Genomic DNA, 21,495 nt, shown 5'->3' on the forward strand with positions numbered 1-21,495 from the left:
TTGGGAGGATGGTGTTTTAATTATAATGATGGTTACCAGCCATAACCCTTGTTGGAATAACTCAATTCCAAGTTAAGAAAATAAAATAGAACTAGAACCTGAATTACATCATTATGTCCTTATGTCCACAGTTATATTAAATATAAGTTTAAGAAATGTATTGAGGGTGATAACTTATGCAAGAAGACAATGTAAAGATTCTTTAAGAGTACCTTTTCCCTCTGGCCTCGCACAGGACAAAGATTATATTGGAAGAGAACCATTATTGAATCTTTACTTTGTTCACTTCTGGCATCCTATCTTTACATATTGTCTGCTCTAAACATTGTTGTAGGTTTAAAATCCTCAAGACCAAACTGAAAGCTCGGTCAGAAATCAGATAAGTAAACACAAAGGCTTAGAAAAAGAAATGCCCATCATATAAAATACAGTATTAACTGAAAGGTATTTAATGCTACAATTCACACATTGATATGATTAAATGGATACATGGCAACTGTATAAATTACTTAATTTGCCAGTTACTGTAGAAATGAAATTTTTAAAATTCAGAAGTCAGAGTCCTTGTGATATCATTATACAATAAATATTTGGAATATTTCCATCTATCAATAATGCCATCTGTCCTATCCAACACAAATGGACTAAAACCCATATGGCTCCTTTCCCCATTGATTACTCTGATGAATGAGATAGCAAAACCACTCATAAAAGCATCATATTATATGACACTATCATTAAAAAGATATGGAGAAAGGAAAAACACAAGATGATACTTAATTTGAAACTGTCAAGTCGATTCGGTAAAGTTTTAACAACCAAATTATGATCCTAAGAAGTATCAGCATGTTGAATAATATCATGTCATTCTGTACTCTCCTAGCACCTTCAAAGAAAACCAAAGAATCAAAAAATTTCTGGAAAGAGTATAATAGCTTATTATGCTATGTTCAAATTGCTAATTATTCCAATAAGAATATACTCAAATATCCTTTCAGGCATGGGTAATTAAATTAAAAATACCTTTCTTTCACTTTATAGAAAATTATAAAATGATCATTTAACTTCTGATAGCAAGTCGTTTTTAAGGCAAAGCTAGATACATTCCTTATACCTTATAGCCCCAGCCATAAATTTCAACTTGGCAAAATATCTTGCTCAAACTCATTTTCTTCTTAGCTAAAAATGTAATCTCTTCCAACAGCAAAATAATGACATACAGTGATTCTGTAGCAAATTACTATAAGCAGTAATTAAACTGACATTAACTAAGCAGAAAACTAAAGACGTCTAACTGGAAGGCTCAGATTTTCTGTTTGATATGATAATTTGCATTACATTTAGTTTTAAGGTATGGTTAGCTTGCCTAGAAATTATCTTATCTTACAAAATCTATAAAGATGACCAGTATTTATTTTGCCCCTTACCCTCACTTAAAATAGTCTACAAACTTTCCTTAGCGAAACTCTTCCCAAATTGAAACCCATATTTGTGGATAAGTGAGAAGAAATATGTTATTAATAAATATGTTTACTCTATATTAAAACTTAAGATTAGTTTAAATAATGTAAAAGTTTATACTTTCTTATTTTTAGCTTGCATTGAATACCAAATGAAGCCACTGGGGGAGGAGGGGGGAGGGAATCTGTGAAGGAGCTCAAATTAAAAAATGTCAGCCACAGCAAAAATTAAGTAAAGCACAGATCCAGGACATATTGTCTCTATCAATTGAAGAAAGCAACTTTCGTAAGAATTCTACAGATGCCATGAGTCGTGGGGAGAGGAAAGGCTCTCTGATTTGCAACCCATATACCCCACTGAATTCAGAGAAACTCCACGATTCATAACCAGAGTAAGAGGCAGTTCGGGGGACTGCTAGCAAACTCCACCTTGTTAGTAGGTGCAGTTAGGAGTAGGCTCATTCATATAAAACAAGGCTTCACCAAAGCGAACTTTGCCAAGTCAGCAACAGGCAGCATGACTTCTGTGTTCTGATTGGATCTAAAGACACGGTCACACCTTTACAAATGTTAACGCACATAGTTTTAAGAGAAATTTCAAGTTTGAGTCATTGATTATAATGTTACTGTACCAATGTTACACGATTGTAATTGTATCTTTATATTATATTTTAATATCTGGCAGTGTAAGTCTTTCTAATTCTTCCTCTTCCTCTGTATTCCTCTTTCGCCTCCAGTTTCATCTTTTGGTAGTAATTTCCAAGCTATTTTTTGTCTGCTTTATGTCTCTATATCTATTTCAGAATCATTGTGTTAAATACATTCCCTGTGAGATTGATTTTAATGAAATAAAATTTATTTTTAAAATAAAAATATAAAAAATGGTATCTCCAGATCATTTCCATTCAGAAATATGGTGTACCTTTCCAATTTTTTAAAGCTTCATCTTGCCGTAAAGATTCATGGTTTTCCTTACAGAGGTTCTGAGTTTCTTAAAGGTTTTGATGCTATTGCACATATTATCTTTTTTCTCCTATTATCTTTTTAAATTGGTAATTTCTGATATTTGGAAAGTAAATGATTTAAACAATTTTCTTCATATCTAGCAATCTTACTAAACCCTGAATCTTACTAAACTCTAAACTCACTAAAACTCTTAGTTTTACTGGTTCACATGTCTCATGCCTTTGCTAGGTAGGTAATATCATCTGCAAATAATGATTATATTGCCAGTATAACTTTCAACAGTAAGAAAGAACAGGTTCTTTCTTATTTCTTCCTAGAATAAGTTCCAATCATTAGCTTAATCTATTTCCCATAAACAGCTCGTTAATTTCTGATGACACAGTCATATAAATAATGTTATGATCTAAATTCAATATATTTCAGAAATGATTTTGATGTCTGTGGGATAGCTAGAAGTTACAAAACCCAAACCAGGGTACAGATCTCATGCTGAAAAACAGAATTTCTGCTTAATATTTTAGAAGAATGGATAGATAAATCCCTTTAAAAATATCCTTGGAGACAGAGGGTAAAACTTACTCTAAGTGAACAAATATCAGAAAAATAAATGCCCATCACAAGAAAGTACAGTGTGACATATGGGCAGAAATGTTTCTAAATAGAGTGTTTTTCAGCATTTTCTAACAGCCTTAAGCTGCTCTTATAGCACTCTTATCTTATTGCTTTGGAGAATTAAGATAAAGTTAGTGATGACTGTAACTTTCTATTAAGCAATTTTCTTTCTCAATTGCGCACAGCCACTTATGAGGCAGAACATAACAGCTCAATCAAACCTTATTATGCCAGATTTAGTTCAAACCCCTATGAAATGCACTGAGAGAGACTTGATACTATCTGGAGAAAACCTCTTCATAAATTGCTCTTTCACAGACTAGAAATAAAATAGATACTGTAGGTACCTCTTTACGTGTCGTTAAGTTCCTCTGCCAGGTATCCAGAGCAGCCGCAATAAACTTGCTGCTCCTTAGGTAACAGTGAGCCATGAGAATGTGGTGAAGTCCAGTGCCTCTGTGCATAGCTTCCAGAATTTTCAGGGTGTGGCTCAAGGACATGGAAGCTTCGGTTTGTATTCCACCACTCACAACTTTCATTGTGTAAGGTACTAGTGCAATTTACCCAGCAAGTTACATGACTTCCCCACCCTAAAATAGGAAAAAGAAATTCAAGTGCAAAACAAGAAAATATGCTCTCTCCTCATTCAAACTGTTTCTGAGTTCTGACTCAACTGGGGAGAAAAGGGTAATAATAACATTTACTTTGGTGTGTTATTCTGAGGATTAGAAGTGTGTATGTAAAATACCTACTTTATAGAGTTTAGGCTCAGAGTGGCAATCAATATATGGTAGGCATCATTAAATATTTCTGAATTAGAACTGAAGCAAATAAAGGTGCAGCTCTGAATAACTAACCATTACATTTGTTTTACAGGGTGAAATTAATATAAGTGTATGTGATTAACACTTTTATAATATTATATCTTCATTCACTTGATGCAGATATCACTAGGACACTGTTTATTCTTAAAAAGTATTTGAATTAAGATAAGGAGAAAGACTTCATTGTAAGGCTGTTTGTCCCTCAAGGGTGGCACTGTGGTTCGATGGGATGAAGGGCTGTGGTATTTGCATCCTGAAAAAGGGTTTTCAATATGTGTATATAAAGTAATTCATACCTTACCATTTCAGAGACTAAAGACATAGGATTTTTTGCTCCTAACAGTTGATAGATCACATTTGCCTACAAATCATCCTCTACAATTGGACACAAGTTATATGAGACCTTTTTACAAAGCATCTGCTTTCTTTTCTGTCGCAACATTACTAGTTCTTGCTCCAAAAGAGTAAGGAGGATAATAAAGGCTCTTAACTCTCTGATTTTCATAAAGATTCTATGCATTTTTTCACTACTATAAAAAGTAACCATATGAACTATTAAGTATATACAGATGCCAAACACAGAGTGGTGGCGAGTAAAAAATTTTCCTTTTCCATTCTTGAAGTGTGTAAATAATTTAATAGAGACTTTGCTGAACTTTTATCAAAACTAAAAATTCCTAAGTATTAAAGCTCAGTGAAAAGAAATCTCAGAGCCTGGAAGACAAGGCAATCAAACCATGTGACAGTCCCATATGCAACTCCAAATCTGTCCTCATAACTGTCTGTAGAGCTCACAAAAGAGTCACACATGTAGCTATTGGAAGAATATCTTACACAATTTGGCACACAACTTCTAAGATTAGCAGCTGAAGAGGGGGAGGAGGAAGAGATGAACATAATAGATTAACTGACACCCATCCACTATCTTTCTAAATTGTTTGGAATGTTAAAAATATTGTTATGATCAATCTATATATATACACCCTCAAATTTGAAAGAAAAATGCAAAGCATGTTGTGGTTGAAAGAACAAATGGGTCTTTTGAAAAAAAAAAAACACTATGAAATATATGTCACTGAACAAGGGAGTCCAGCCAGCTCCCAAGTGGCATGTTAACATGATGAAAAGCAAATCCAGGATGCTGTGAATCAAAGAGGCATGGGTCTATTTTTAAAGAGGCCTGTGTCTCCCCATCCTGTTTGCCAAGTATAGTTTCTCTGGAGAAGTCCAGCCTCTGAAATAGGTAAACTTCTAAATGTTTCAAGGGTAACCTACTCAACACTTGACCGCCTCCTCCCTTAAAAGGTCCTGGGCTCTATGTACATCATCCATGTTAAACACTAGACAAACAGAAGAGCTGTTCAACTAGTTCACTTCCCCTATTTGTGAACAGATTGTTTGAGACATAATATGAATACTAATTAATGATAAAATATCTGTGAGTGTTTTGAAATATGGACGAGGATAGCACTTTTAGAAAGGCGCCCAGATAGATCTTATGTAACAAGCCCCACTGGTCATATGAAGGGTCAGGGTACACTTGGAGATATGAGAGCAAAATTGGCAGGATTTTTGGCTCCAAGTCAGTGGGAAACTGTGGATGACTTCTTTTTAAAATGGGGTCTGGAGATGGAGATTGACTTTCTTTTTAACCTTTTCTCTCTGTTAAATTAGAAGGGTTTAAAATGAAAATTCTCTTCACAGGCGGAAGGAGAGAAAAACAGAAATCTGTTAGAGATCATCTTGAGTAGATGGAGGAGTAAGATTTCTAAGTGAGTTTGTGGGTTTGCACTCTGTCCAGAAAAAGAAATAAAAGCAGGTAGGGTCTGACCCAGTGCTGAGTCTAGACTGACTCATACACTTTGATGAAAGGGTTGAGAAAAGTTATTTAAAAGAATATAATTTCTTCGTCAATTTCTGTCTTCCAAACAGTTTGCTTAGTCTCAGAGAAGTGCCCACATAGAGATATGGGAAATATTATTTTATGTTAAAGGACAAAGCATATTATAGTCAATTACAAAGACAATTAAAATAATATCCTTTGTAAGCCTAAGTTACTGACAAAATAAGTTATCTCCCCTCCTTTCCTTCTAAAATTGAGTATTGTATTTTCTCCCTAAAACCTTTTTAAACTTGCCCCATCTGTTCTTAGAAACTTTATTCTCTAATGCTAGTCTCTGTATTCTCCTTTTATCTTCTGAACTTGAACGAACTTGATATTGAACTTGAATGCTTAAATACTGTTTTATAATCTTGGGCTTCAGTAATTGCAATTTGTTCTAATGCCACAGAAAAGAGAAGAGGATTATCCAAAATTAAACATAAAATAATTTCTATTTGACTGTAGACTTGTTTTTTAATTGAATTTTAACAAAGGATTATAGAGCATTAGAAAAATTCATTTGTCTCAGTTGAAGATATGAAAATGTTTCATGAAAATCTGATTGGAGAAAACTAAAGTTAGCAACAGTTTGTATTTCATGTTTAGCTAGTCCTTATCTGTCTCAGGATTAGACCTGGGATTCCTACACTTTTCTGGAATTATATGATTCTTTCTAAACTGATTCAAGGTTTGCTGTCCCAAATCTTCTTGGGGACCTGAGAAATGACTCTTATTTGCATTTCAAAGGTTTTCTTTGCATTCAACTAAATTGAGAAAAAAGATACCAACAAATTTAAAATTATCAAATGAGATGCTATTAATAGTAGTTGCCTAAAGAACACAAAATGAAAAAAAGGAAGAAGCATAATAAAGATAATTCATTGTAGATATGAATTTTGCAATACCACACATTTTATGCTTATTGATATCTATTCTTATTTCTCTTTATACATCTTTTCCCAGCTCCCCAGTAAACTTGTTAGTGTTTGAAGGCTACAGCAAGGCTTTCCCTAAATATTTAGAAAAAAAGAGATATGATGCCTTCTGAGGTAACTGGACAAATACCACAATTTTCTGGGGCGGGTCTTTTCTTGCTGACTGGTTTCTACCTCTTGACTTGGGACGTAATATTTATAATGGCTACAGCAAGGCTTTCCCTAAATATTTAGAAAAAAAGAGATATGATGCCTTCTGAGGTAACTGGACAAATACCACAATTTTCTGGGGCGGGTCTTTTCTTGCTGACTGGTTTCTACCTCTTGACTTGGGACGTAATATTTATAATGGCTACAGCAAGGCTTTCCCTAAATATTTAGAAAAAAAGAGATATGATGCCTTCTGAGGTAACTGGACAAATACCACAATTTTCTGGGGCAGGTCTTTTCTTGCTGACTGGTTTCTACCTCTTGACTTGGGACGTAATATTTATAATGGTTCTCACACCCATAAAACCATATCACCTGGAACTTCTCATGCTTTAAATCACCCAGAGACCAATGGAAAGCACCCAACATCCAGGCCCTGTGCCTAAGATCCCAACCCAGGCAGAGACTTGGAAATCCGTTTTTTACCTAGATGATGAGACAGACAATAAACTTACAGGAGACAGTGGCCATGTCATCTAATAATTCTATGTGTTCCAAGTAGCCTCATATTGATGTTATGTTGCACAGTAAGTACTGGAGGTAGTGGTGTCCTCAGCAGTGACTGCTAGTGTACTGATTTACACAGAGCTGCTCCATGTCCACCAAGAGCATTCAAAGAGCTGTTAGAACTTTTTAGTTGATTGGGCTCCTACTTTTGAAATATCAAAGGGTAAAACAGAAGTTAAAATAGTTTTATAAATAAAATTGATATATAGAATCATTAGGAACACAGAGAGTGTAGGATTTTTACCAGTTGTATGTTCTTCGGTTGCTCAGGCCCCAAACCTTGGCATTTCCCTTGAATCCTCTCTTTTTAATTTTCTTTCTTTCTTTTTTTTTTTACTCCTCACTTTCTGCAGTTGTACTTTCAAAATATCTCCAGAATCCAGCCACTTCTCACTAAAAGTTCAATATTACTTTCTTAAACCAAGTCACTTTCATTTTTCATTTGGATTATTGAAATAAGTTCTTAATTGGTCCATTGGCTCTACCCTTGGTAGGACCTATGCTCAAGCCAATGCCCAAGTGACACTGTTAACATATACATCACATCAGGTCAGGTCTTCCACTCAAAACCTTCTGGGCTCCCCACTGTACTCAGGGTAAAACACAAATACCTACCTTCACTTCCCCACCCCACATAAGGCTCAGTAAAGTCCCTGGCCCTCTCCTCTTACCTTTATGACCGTGTTAGCATTCTCTTATAAATTCACTTTGCTTTAGCCACATTAGTCTCCTTGTTATTCCTCAAAAAATCCTCAAACCTTGAGCACTTCTGCTTTACCACATTTCAAATGGCTGTTTCTTCTGCCTAGACTGCCATATTCCAGTAATGTGCCTGGCTAAATTCTTTACTTCCTTGAGGTCTCTGCTCAAATGACAGAGCAGAGCATGTCATTTCTCAATGAGCCCATCCATGACTATCCTGTCTATTTAATAATTGTAACTTCCTTCTCCCCCTGACATCATTATCTCCATTATCAATCTCCTTTATTCTGTTTATTTTTTGTCTCCCCTCTCCTCTCATGCAAGTTCCATGACAGCAACAGCAAAGAACCTGGTTTTCAGTAAATATTTGCTGAAAGAATCCATTTCAAAAGCAACATAATGAATGATAAGGGAGGAGTTTAGCCAAGAACAAATACTGAAACTCATGGGAAACACTATAAAAACAGAAAAAAGGATAAGGACTATCCTTTTTTCCAATCAATGTATACAGTATCTTTGTTTAAAATAAACCAAAAGATTAAGAAAAAAAGGCAATCCTTACTGTCATGCTTTATTTTAGGTGAGCTAATTGGAGAAGGAAATGGCAACCCACTCCAGTGTTCTTGCCTGGAGAATCCCAGGAATGGGGGAGCCTGGTGGGCTGCTGTCTATGGGGTCGCGCAGAGTTGGACACGACTGAAGCGACTTGGCAGCAGCAGTAGCAACAGAGAAAATAGCTAACAACTAGGCAAGCAACCAGAGTTGTTATAGAATAAGAAGTGGTTGATGAAAAAAAAGGTTAGAATAAGAATAACCATTTAATAGAATACAGTAAAGGTTTGAGCTGGGCATGCTAAGATTACATACCAAATATTAAATGTGAACTGTGATCATTGCAAAGATATCTGAACAAGAAATTAACTTGATACTAATGGCTGAATTTTATTTAAAATTTCTAAATTTTCTCTAAAGAGTATAAATCAGTGTTGCATTTCTACTTAAATCTGAGTGAAAGTGAATTCTGTAGAATCAGGTATATTACCCTCAACATCTAACACAGATTCTAAGTTATGAACACATAGCAGGCATTCAATAAATGTTTATTAATTAGGAGACAATACACAAGTCAATGGGGCTTCCTTGGTGGCTCAGTAGTAAAGAATCTACCTGCAATGAAGGAGACTCTGGTTCAATCCTTGGGTCAGGAAGACCCCCTGGAGGAGGGCATGGCAACCCACTCCATTATTGTTTTGCCTGGAGAATCCTATGGACTGAGGAGCCTGGTGGGCTGCAGTCCATGGCGTGACAAAGAGTCAGACACGACTGAAGCTACTGAGCACAAGGGCGCACGTGCACACACGCACACACACACACACACACACACACACTTTCAGTATGGTGAATATACTTTCAGTATGGTGAATTCACCTTGTTTATTCTTTGCCTAACTATAGAGTCACCAATAACATCTCATTAAATGAGGAAAAAGAAATGAAACATCTGCTTTATTTGCCTGTCTTATATATAACTAAAAAAATAAAACAGTAGGAACTCTTTTTAGTAAAAACTGTGCTAAGAATTTTACCTGCATAATATCATTTGATCTTCACAAATTAATTGGCAGTTACTATTATTATATTAGGCAAAATGGCTGTTTGAGGAGGCCTTACAAATAGCTGAGAAACAAAGAGAAGTGAAAGGCAAAGGAGAAAGGGAAGCTATATCCATCTGGATACAGAGTTCCAAAGAATAGCAAGGAGAGAAAAGAAAGCCTTTCTAAGTGACCAAAGCAAAAAAATAGAGGAAAACAAGAGAATGGAAAAGACTGGAGATCTCTTCAAGAAAATTAGAGATACCAAGGGAATACTTCACGTAAAGATGGGCACAATAAAGGACAGAAACGGTATGGCCCTAACAGAAGCAGAAGATATTAAGAAGAGGTGGCAAGGATACACTGAAGAACTATACAAAAAAGATCTTCAAGACTGAGATAACAATGAGGATTTCATCACTCATCTAGAGCCAGCCACCCTGGAGTGTGGAGTCAAGTGGGCCTTAGGAAGCATCACTATGAACAAAGCCAGTGGAGGTGATGGAATTCCAGATGAGCTATTTCAAATTCTAAGAGATGATGCTGTTAAAGTGCTGAACTCAACATGCCAGCAAATTTGGGAAACTCAGCAGTGGCCACAGGACTGGAAAAGGTCAGTTTTCATTCCAATCCCAAAGAAAGGCAATGCCAAAGAATGTTCAAACTACCACACAATTGTATTCAGTTTACACACTAGCAAAGTAATGCTCAAAATTATTCAAGCTAGGCTTCAACAAAACGTAAACTGAGAACTTCCAGATGTATAATCTGGATTTAGAAAAGGCAGAGGAACCAGAGATCAAACTGCCAGCATCTGTTGGATCATAGAAAAAGCAAGAGAATTTCAGAAAAACATCTACTTCTGCTTCATTAACTTTGCTAAAGCCTTTGACTATATGGGTCACAACAAATTGCATAAAACTCTTCAAGAGATGGGAATACCAGACCACCTGACCTACCTCCTGAGAAACCTGTATGCAGGTCAAGAAAAAACAGTTAGAACCAGAAATGGAGCCACAGACTGGTTCCAAATAGGAAAAGGAGTATGTCAAGGCTGTATATTGTCACCCTGCTTATTTAACTTATATGCAGAGTACATCATGAGAAACGCTGGGCTGGAGGAAGCACAAGCTGGAATCAAGATTGCTGGGAGAAATATCAATAACCTCAGATATGCAGATGACACCACCCTTATGGCAGAAAGTGAAGAAGAACTAAGAGCCTCTTGATGAAAGTGAAAGAGGAGAGTGAAAAAGTTGGCTTAAAGCTCAACGTTCAGAAAACTAAGATCATGGCATCCGGTCCCATCACTTCATGGCAGATAGATGGGGAAACAGTGGAAGTAGTGTCAGACTTTATTTTGTTGGGCTCCAAAATCACTGCTGATGGTGATTGCAGCCATGAAATTAAAAGACGCTTACTCCTTGGAAGGAAAGCTTTGACCAACCTAGATAGCATATTAAAAAGCAGAGACATTGCCAACAAAGGTCCGTCTAGTCAAGGCTATGGTTTTTCCAGTGGTCATGTATGGATGTGAGAGTTGGACAGTGAAGAAAGCTGAGCGCCGAAGAATTGATGCTTTTGAACTGTGGTGTTGGAGAAGACTCTTGAGAGTCCCTTGGACTCTCTCTCCAACCAGTCCATCCTAAAGGAGATCAGTCCTGAGTGTTCATTGGAAGGACTGATGTTGAAGCTGAAACTCCAATACTTTGGCTACCTGATGCGAAGAGCTGACTCATTGGAAAAGACCCTGATGCTGGGAAAGATTGAGGGCAGGAGGAGAAGGGGACAACAGAGGATGAGATGGTTGGGGGGCATCACCGACTTGATGGACATGGGTTTGGGTGGACTCAGGAAGTTGGTGATGGACAGGGAGGCCTGGCGTGGTGCGGTTCATGGGGTTGCAAAGAGTTGGACACGACTGAGTGACTGAACTGAACTGAACTGATGAGATGATTATTTGGAGAGAGGAAGGAATCTAGGCTAACTCATGGGTTTCTAGTTTGATCTATAGGAATAAGTTGTAAAATGATACATGACACAGAAATACTTACTCCTTAGTATTAACTCATGGATCACCAGTGATATTTCAATAAATAACTGACAAATGTAAGGGAGAATAATGTTAAATTTAAGTAGAAGAGTGTAAATAGAAAAAAATGCTAACAAATGCAACTAGTCATATTGCTAAGTTGCTTCAGTCGTGTCCATACTCTGTGTGATCCCATGGACGGCAGCCCACCAGGCTCTGCCGTCCCTAGGATTCTCCAGGCAAGAATACTGGAGTGGGTTGCCATTTCCTTCTCCAGTGCATGAAAGGGAAAAGTGAAAGTGAAGTCGCTCAGTCATGTCTGACTCTTAGCGACCCCATGGACTATAGCCTACCAGGCTCCTCCATCCATGGGATTTTCCAGGCAAGAGTACTGGAGTGGGGTGCCATTGCCTTCTCTGGCAACTAGTTATATTACCACTAAATAAAAGGTGTAATGACTTATGATGATAAAAAATCACTGGGATTATAGGAAGAAATTTTAGATTACTGGTTCATGAATAACCTTGAGTTTTCATTTCTCTTTTGGTCTGTAGAAAATATCCAATATCCATGGCAACACCAGTATATTCAAAAACATACCAATGTCCTCATTAAGGTGAGACTCAAATGTGCTTCTGACCTTCCACTTTGAGAACAGTGACCCAGAGGCATTTCAGCACCTGTGTCCAACTTGTTCCACCTAACTACAATCACTTAGCAGGAGAAAAGTCTATATTGCAAAGGATTATAGTCACTGGATTAGTTTGCGCTTAAAAAAGCTATTTAGAGTTTCAAGAGCAAGCTGCTTGCTGAACAAAAATCGTCAGATACAGTCAACCACAGGATTTCAACTGGACATCAAGTATTTCACAAAGAAATGATATATCAGTTGTCCAAAGAGAATGAAACACCTGTTTGTAAAAGTGATTTAAGTCAATAAGTAATAAACTAAATCTTTGTTATGAATGCTTTCTGGTGTCTAAATGACTGTTGCCCTTTTGGAGGGCAAAGTGTACAAAAGATTTGGTGACCTTCTGACTTGACAGTCAAATAACTACTATTATGTTCAGTCAATGTAAATAAGCACAGTTGACAATTTGCTAATTGGCCATCTCTAGGCAGCCAAGTGTACTTTTGACCTTAGTGAGAACCTAATCAATTAATACTTAAGGCAATAAAGACCTCTAACTGATTAAACTGTACTGAAATCATCTTTTTTTTTTTTTCCAAATGGATTAGAGCTGCAAGGTGACAAACTTTTAATATGTGATAATCCATTCCTTTAATACCCTCTTATTTAGCTAACATGGTAAAATTGAACTATGAAATATATCTTTGATGCAACTATTTATATTTAACAGCCTTTAAAAATAAAACTATAGTTCAGATACTAAAATGAGAACACCACATGTGCATTTGAATTATATATTAATCAACTTAATATGGGTCAGAGTTGAAAATACACATGTTTTCTTAAAATTGAAAGTGTCCGTATTACAATTATAGGGAAAAGAATGAAAATTTCTAGAACGGTTTTTCAATTGGATCTCTTTTCTGGGAACTACAAGGTGATAGTAGGTAGCATTCCAGGGGCATAATTTCATTTTTAACTAAAAAGAAAAATGCTATTTTTAGCTTTTATGAAGATAGGAGAATGCAATTAAAAGAAAAATTCTTTACAACAGAATTTGTCACTTTTAAGTCACAAAGCAGAGACTTCTGTAACTTGATCAATATAAAGCAGCATCTCTTACGTGCTCTGTAGATGAGGTAAACAGTCTCCATGCTGAAATAAGGCCATAATTTGTAGAAGCATCCAGAATTACTTTCTGTTTACAATGTATGATATTTGACTTGGCAAAGGAACAAGTTTATCATTTTAGGTTAGAAATTTATCATTTGGACACAATGACTAAAAATTTACAATTCCTCTCCTTTAACATTTTTATCCTCTGAGAATAAGTTTTCCAGTTAAAAGCTTTGACACTCCCTTGGCTCAGATGATATATTTGAAAATGTATGTAATTTACATAGAAGAGGAGATATGGTTCCTTTAAAAAATACTTAAAAAAGCAACAGCTGTGTATCTGTAATAACTGTTTCACAGGGCTTTTAATACAGATAAATATGCAAATATGTCATACTATTTTTAACACACCAGTTTTGCACAGTGTAGTGACTGAGAACAGAGCAAACATTCTGTGTATTTAGATTCATAATGAGAAATATGCACCATTCAAAACTGTTGTTATTGTCATATTGTAGTGAGTAATGAAAATATATGTTTTGGATGGTAAATAAAACAGTGCTAAATTGTAACAAGGACACTGACAAAGTCCAGTACAGTCATTGTGTAGATTACCACATCATCAGTATTGTTTCAAAAACTACAAAGCCCTGCTCATTTTTCTCTACTGATGAGATGACATACAGTTAATATCTAGTTGTATTTCTCAAACAATAAGTCAACTTAATCTAGGTTCTGGTGTTTGAAGGCAGAACCAGCTGGGTTTTAAAATTTAGATTAGTAATTCAGTTCGTTAAATCAAGTTATATATTTTGTACAGAATCATATGAGAAAACCCTGATGGAGTTAAATTCCACAGGTTTCTTTTGACCTTACTGTGCTAAGTTTTCTCATAATATTACCCACAATGACTTTCCCCCATATTTATTATGAAAAATGTCAAACGGTACAAAGTGCTGCTGCTGCTGCTAAGTCGCTTCAGTCGTGTCCGACTCCGTGCGACCCCATAGACAGCAGCCCACCAAGCTCCGCCGTCCCTGGGATTCTCCAGGCAAGAATACTGGAGTGGGTTGCCATTTACTTCTCCAGTGCATGAAAGGGAAAAGTGAAAGTGAAGTCGCTCAGTCGTGTCCGACTCTTAGCGACCCCATGGACTGTAGCCTACCAGGCTCCTCCATCCATGGGATTTTCCAGGCAAGAGTACTGGAGTGGGGTGCCATTGCCTTCTCTGAAACAGTACAAAGTAGAAAGAGTTATATAGGGAACATCCATATATACCACCACTATTAGCATTTTACTACACCTGCTGTATCATATATCTTTTCATCCACAAGCAATTTTATTTTATCTTAGATTTTGACTGATTGTATTTTTTAAAAATAGACTTTATTTTTGGGAGGCAGTTGTAGGTTTTCAGAATTGTGCAGGAAGTGCATAGTTCCCACACCCTTTCTCAAGCCCTCCTCTTTGATTCCACCATGAACATTTTGGATTAGTGTGTTACGCTTGTTACAGTTGATGAATCAATATTGATATATTATTATTAACCAACGTCTGTAGTTTCCATTAGTACTCACTCTTGGTGTTTTACATTCTGTGGGTATTGGCAAATGTACACTGACATGTACCCACCATTACAGTATCTTACAGAGTAGTTTCACTGCCCTAAAAGTTTTCTGTGCTCCACGTATTCATTCCTACCTCCCTAGGAACTCCTGGCAACCACTTATTTTATTGTCTTTGAGGTTTTGCCTTTTTCAGAATGTCATATACTTGGAATCATATAGCATGCACCCTTTTCAGATTTGCTTTTTTCAGTTAGTAATATGCATTTAAAGTTGATCATGTCTTTCTATGGCTGGTTACCTCATTTCTTTTTAGTGCTGAAAAATATTCACCTATGGACCACTCTAATGGCAGAAAGCAAAGAGGAAATAAAGAGCCTCTTGATGAGGGTGAAAGAGGAGAGTGAAAAAGCTAGCTTAAAACTCAACCTTTAGAAAACTAAGACCATGGCATTGGTCCCATCACTTTATGGAAAGTAGATGAGGAAAAAGTGGAAACAGTGACAGATTTTATTTTCTTAGGCTCCCAAATGACTGTGGATGGTGACTGCAGCCACAAAATTAAAAGATGCTTGCTCCTTGGAAGGAAAGCTATGACAAACCTAGACAGCGTATTTGCCAAAAAAGGTTCATATAGTCAAAGCTATGGTTTTTCCATATGAGATATGAAGTTGGACCATAAAGATGGCTGTGCCCCAAAGAATTGAAGCTTTTGAACTGTGGTGCTGGAGAAGACTCTTGAGAGTCCCTTGGACAGCAAGGAGATCCAAACAGTCTATCCTAAAGGAAATCAACCCTAAATATTCATTGGAAGGACTGATGCTGAAGTGGAAGCTCTAATACTTTGGCCACCTGATGGGAAGAGCTGATTCACTGGAGAAGACCCTGATGCTGGGGAAGATTGAGGGCAAGAGAATAAAGGGGCAACAGAGGATGAGATGGTTGGATGGCATCATCTACACAATGGACATGAGTTTGAGCAAACTCCGGGAGACGGTGAGGGACAGGGAAGCCTAGACACAGTCTAGGGATTGAAAAGAGTTGGATTCGATTTAGCGATTGAACAATGAGGACATTTTCTGGGCTTCTAATTTTTAGCCATGACAATTGACTATAAACATCCAAAATAAACATCCCTCTTATTTAACTTACATGCATAATACATCATGATAAATACCAGGTGAGATAAAGCACAACCTGAAATCAAGACTGCCAGGAGAAATATCAATAACCTCAGATATGCAGATGACACCACCCTTATGGCAGAAAGTGAAGAGGAACTAAAGGGTCTCTTGATGAAGGTGAATGAGGAGAGTGAGAAAGCAGGCTTAAAATTCAACATTCAAAATTCGAAGATCATAGCCTCTGCTCCCATCACTTCATGGCAAATAGATGGGGAAACAGTGGAAACAGTCACAGATTTTATTTTCTTGGGTTTCAAAATCACTACAGATGGTGACTGCAACCATGAAATTAAAAGACAGTTCTCCTTGGAAGAAAAGCTATGACAAACATAGACAGCATATTAAAAAGCAAGACATTACTTTGCTGATAAAGGTCCATATCAGTTCAGTTTAGTTTAGTTGCTCAGTCGTGTCCGACTCTTTGTGACCCCACGGACTGCAGCACGCCAGGCCTCCATGTCCATCACCAACTCCCGGAGTATACCCAAACTCATGTCCATCGAGTGGGTAACGCCATCCAACCATCTCATCTTCTGTCGTCGCTCTCTCCTCATGCCCTCAATCTTTCCCAGCATCAGGGTCCTTTCAAATGAGTCAGCTCTTCACATCAGGTGGCCAAAGTATTGGAGTTTCAGCTTCAACATCAGTCTTTCCAGTGAACACCCAGGACTGATTGCCTTTAGGATGGACTGGTTGGATCTCCTTGCAGTCCAAGGGACTCTCAAGAGTCTTCTCCAACACCACAGTTCAAAACCATCAATTCTTTGGCGCTCAGCTTTCTTTACAGTCCAACTCTCACATCCATACATGACTACTGGAATAACCATAGCCTTGACTAGACGGACATTTGTTGGCAAAGTAATGTCTCTGCTTTTTAACATGCTGTCTAGGTTGGTCATAACTGTCCTTCCAAGGAGTAAGCGTCTTTTAATTTCATGGCTGCAATCACCATCTGCAGTGGTTTTGGAGCCCAGAAAAGTAAAGTCAGCCACTGTTTCCCCATCTATTTTCCATGAAGTGATGGGACCGGATGCCATGATCTTGGTTTTCTGAATGTTGAGCTTTAAGCCAACTTTTTCATTCTCCTCTTTCACTTTCATCAAGAGGCTCTTTAGTTCTTCTTCACTTTCTGCCATAAGGGTGGTGTCATCTGCATATCTGAGGTTATTGATATTTCTCCCGGCAATCTTGATTCTAGCTTGTGTTTCATCCAGCCTGGCATTTCACATGATGTACTCTGCACATAAGTTAAATAAGAAGGGTAACAATATACAGCCCTGATGTATTCCTTTTCCTATTTGGAACCAGTCTGTTGTTCCATGTCCTGTTCTAACTGCTGCTTCCTGACCTGCACACAGATTTCTCAAGAGGCATGTCAGGTGGTCTGGTATTCCCATCTTTTTCAGAATTTTCCACAGTTTATTGTGATCCACACAGTCAAAGGCTTTGGCATAGTCAATAAAGCAGAAATAGATATTTTTCTGGAACTCTCTTGCTTCTTCAATGATCCAGCAGATGTTGGCAACTTGATCTCTGGTTCCTCTGGCGTTTCTAAATCCAGCTTGAACATCTGGAAGTTCATGGTTCACATATTGTTGAAGCCTGGCTTGGAGAATTTTGAGCATTACTTTGCTAGCGTGTGAGATGACTGCAATTGTGCAGTAGTTTGAACATTCTTGGCATTGCTTTTCTTAGGGATTGGAATGAAAACTGACCTTTTCCAGTCCTGTGGCCACTGCTGAGTTTTCCAAATTTGCTGGCATATTGAGTGCAGCACTTTCTCAGCATGATCTTTTAGGATTTGAAATAGCTCAACTGGAATTCCATCACCTCCACTAGCTTTGTTCATAGTGATTCTTCCTAAGGCCCACTTGCCTTCTCATTCCAGGATGTCTGGCTCTAGGTGGGTGATCACACCATCATGATTATCTGGGTCATGAAGATCTTTTTTGTACAGTTCTTCTGTGTATTCTTGCCACCTCTTCTTAATATCTTCTGATTCTTAGGTCCATACCATTTCTGTCCTTTATTGAGATCTTTGCATGAAATGTTCCCTTGGTATCTCTCATTTTTTTTGAAGAGATCTCCAGTCTTTCCTATTCTGTTGTTTTCTGCTATTTCTTTGCATTGATCACTGAGGAAGGCTTTCTTATCTCTCCTTGCTTTTCTTTGGAACTCTGCATTCAAATGGGTATATCTTTCCTTTTCTCCTTTGCCCTTCCCCTCTTTTCACAGCTATTTGTAACGACTCCTCAGACAACCATTCTTCCATTTTGCATTTCTTTTTCTTGGGGATGGTCTTAATCCCTGCCTCTTGTACAATGTCACGAACCTCCATCCATAGTTCTTCAGGTACTCTATCAGATCTAATCCCTTGAGTTTATTTCTCACTGCCACTGTATAATCGTAAGGGATTTGATTTAGGTCATACCTGAATGATCAAGTGGTTTTCCCTTCTTTCTTCCGTTTAAGTCTGAATTTGGCAATAAGGAGTTCATGATCTGAGCCACAGTCAGCTCCCAGTCTGGCTTTTGCTGACTGTATAGAGCTTTTGAACTGTGGTGTTGGAGAAAACTCTTGATAGTCCCTTGGACTGCAAGGAGATCCAACCAGTCAATCTGAAAGGAAATCAGTCCTGACTATTCATTGGAAGGACTGATGCTGAAGCTGAAACTCCAATACTTTGGCCATCTGATGTGAAGAACTGACTCATTAGAAAAGACCCTGATGCTGGGAAAGATTGAAGGCAGAAGGAGAAGGGGGGGACAGAGGATAAGATGGTTGGATGGTGTCACTGATGTGATAGACATGAGTTTGAGTAGGCTCCAGGAGTTGGTGATGGACAGGGAGGCCTGGCATGCTGCAGTCCTTGGGTTTGCAAAGAGTTGAGCACGTCCGAGCGACTGAACTTACTTGGGAGTGGTAATGAAGATGATTCCTATATACATTAAAAAACATACAGAAAGGGGTAGCACAATTATAGTTGCATGGACCGCCCTATTGAAACCAGTAAAATGGTCTTGTGTTTTGAGGAATGAAAACTTACTGGTAATTAGGAGATGTTTTCCCTATATAGATAAATGTGTGTTTAACATGCTTGTTAAGAAAGAAATGAAATACTGACGACATATATATGAAGAAGTCAAATTCCCTGAAATCACATTACTCAGAGATAACCACTTTCAAGAGATTAGTCCATTCCAATGTCCATTTAGACCTTTTTTTATTTACATACAGCCACATTGGGCAGTACACTTAGGCTTGCTTCTGTGTATGCTCAGTCATGTCTAATTCTTTGTGATCCCACAGATTGTAGCCCGCCAAGTTCCTGTGTCCCTGGGATTTTTCTGACAAGAATTCTGGAGTTGGGTTACCATTTAGTCCTTCAGAGGCTGTTCCTCACCCAGGGATCAAACCCAAGTCTCCTGTATCTCCTGCATTGGCAGGTAGAGTCTTTACCACTGAGCCACCTGGGAATCCCAATACACTAAGACAACTTAAATATAAATATAAAAGTATATGTAACCTTACATGAGTGGGACCACATGATGTTTGCTGTTCTGTCAGCTAGCCTCTTTATTTATTGATAAGAATGGAGATCTGTCCTTATCAATAAATGTGGATATACACATATACCAGCCATTCTAACTCTGTATAATATCCCAAGGAAACTCTTATGATATAATTTGTTTACTAGATTTCCTATTGCTTGATACTTCAATTGCACCCAAAATATTGTTATTATAAAATATGCGGAGATCAACATCCTTGTTGTCAGAGTTTAACCTAGGGTAAACTCCTAAGGGTAGGATCACAAGGTAAAAAGACATGAACATTTTAATCATGAATAAATATTGTTAAATTGTCGTTTGGAAAGGCTGATAAATGTGCACTCTCATCTCGAGAATATTCTCTTAAAACCTTCTTATCTTTTTTCCTGAGTTTAAAAACACCACATGGTTTAGTGAGGATTTCTTTACTTGTCTTGCATCAGTAATCATTCCTCAATTCTGAAACCTCCTCACTCATGATTTGAATATTAGTTTTACCCTGTTTCTCCTATTCTCTTCTTCCAGGGCATAATTGGACATGTTAGACCCCTCTTTTTATCTTTCTGTCTCATATTATCCATGACTTTGTCTTGCTTTGCTGCATTCAGGATAACTGCTTCAGCTCTACATTCGATTTACTCTGTGTCTCAGCTCTTTCTAACCTAATCTTCTGCTTAATTCATTCCCAGTATTTTAAATTTTAATGATTATAGTTTTTATTTCTAAATGTTCAAACATTTTCTTTCAAGCATTTACCCACTTTTAGTAGTATCTTTTCCAAATGCATCATGTTATGTATCCAATAATTCTAACATAGAAAGTTCCTTGGGTTATAATTCTGTTGTTCTGTTTTTTTGTTGCTGTTGTTCATTTATTGTCCTGATGACTCTGATGACTCTTCTCTGCAGTAGTTTGTTTCTTGGTTGTATTCTGTTGTTTTGGATGGTGAACTAATGTTTGGCATTGCTTTATCTGGGTAATTCCTTGGGTTCAGTGTACATTTCTCCAGAGGAGTTTGTGTCTGATTCTGCCAGTTGCTCTACACTATCAGTTTACTAACTTGGGACTACTTGAAATTAATTGATCTGCTTGGGGTCTTCAGAACCTCACTGATCATGCAGTTTCAAGTCTAATTTTTTTCCAAGGATAACTGGTGTTTGAATTCCCGAGGCAATGTGCTTTGTTTTCTACACAGAGTCCAAGCCATGCCAGACAAGTTTCTTGTCTCCTTTTGCGGATAAGCATATTTTCTCAGACCATTATTTCAGCGATTATAACCCTCCAAGAGTGCTGGTTTATAGAGAGGCCTCAGATCCTACTCTTCATTTTACACAGCTCCAAAACACTGTTTTTTGTCCTAAATGGCCATTCAAACACAAGAATTTTGGTCACCATGCTTAGCAAATAATTCCTGCCATTTCAGGTTCAAGTTACCAATTTCTTTTCCATTTTCTCCCTTAGAGATTTCTTTTCTTATGAATCCAATCACAAAATTTAAAGGATATTTTTGTTGTTATTTTAAATATCCACTATTTTTAGTTGTATGTTTCAGAATATTTTTCAGATTGCCTAGTGTTGCAAGAAACTCAGGATGAATGAAGTGTGGATTTCAGATATAATTTAGTATAAGTATATCCTAAATAATCCATGGGCCATACTTAGACTAAGAATACTCCTTGTTTATCTGAAATTTAAATTTGACTTGGCATTCTGTATTTTTATTTGCT

The 21,495-nt window shown here is 37.3% G+C and overlaps 1 protein-coding gene across 1 annotated transcript in view; it reads right to left on the reverse strand.

The window, feature by feature from the left end:
- LOC145512747 (uncharacterized) overlaps window positions 1–3,628 on the reverse strand; it is a 41,009-nt gene extending 37,381 nt beyond the window's left edge. The window contains exon 1 of the mRNA XM_081507110.1: window positions 3,386–3,628. Within this exon, the coding sequence (XP_081363236.1) occupies window positions 3,386–3,577 (192 nt within the window). The 5' untranslated portion in view covers window positions 3,578–3,628. The remainder of the gene's footprint in view (window positions 1–3,385) is intronic.
- Window positions 3,629–21,495: the final 17,867 nt, after the last annotated feature.

The sequence above is a fragment of the Giraffa tippelskirchi genome, chromosome 7 (genome assembly GCF_054371585.1).
Source record: "Giraffa tippelskirchi isolate mGirTip1 chromosome 7, T2T-mGirTip1v1.2.pri, whole genome shotgun sequence".
NCBI classification, from domain to species: domain Eukaryota; kingdom Metazoa; phylum Chordata; class Mammalia; order Artiodactyla; family Giraffidae; genus Giraffa; species Giraffa tippelskirchi.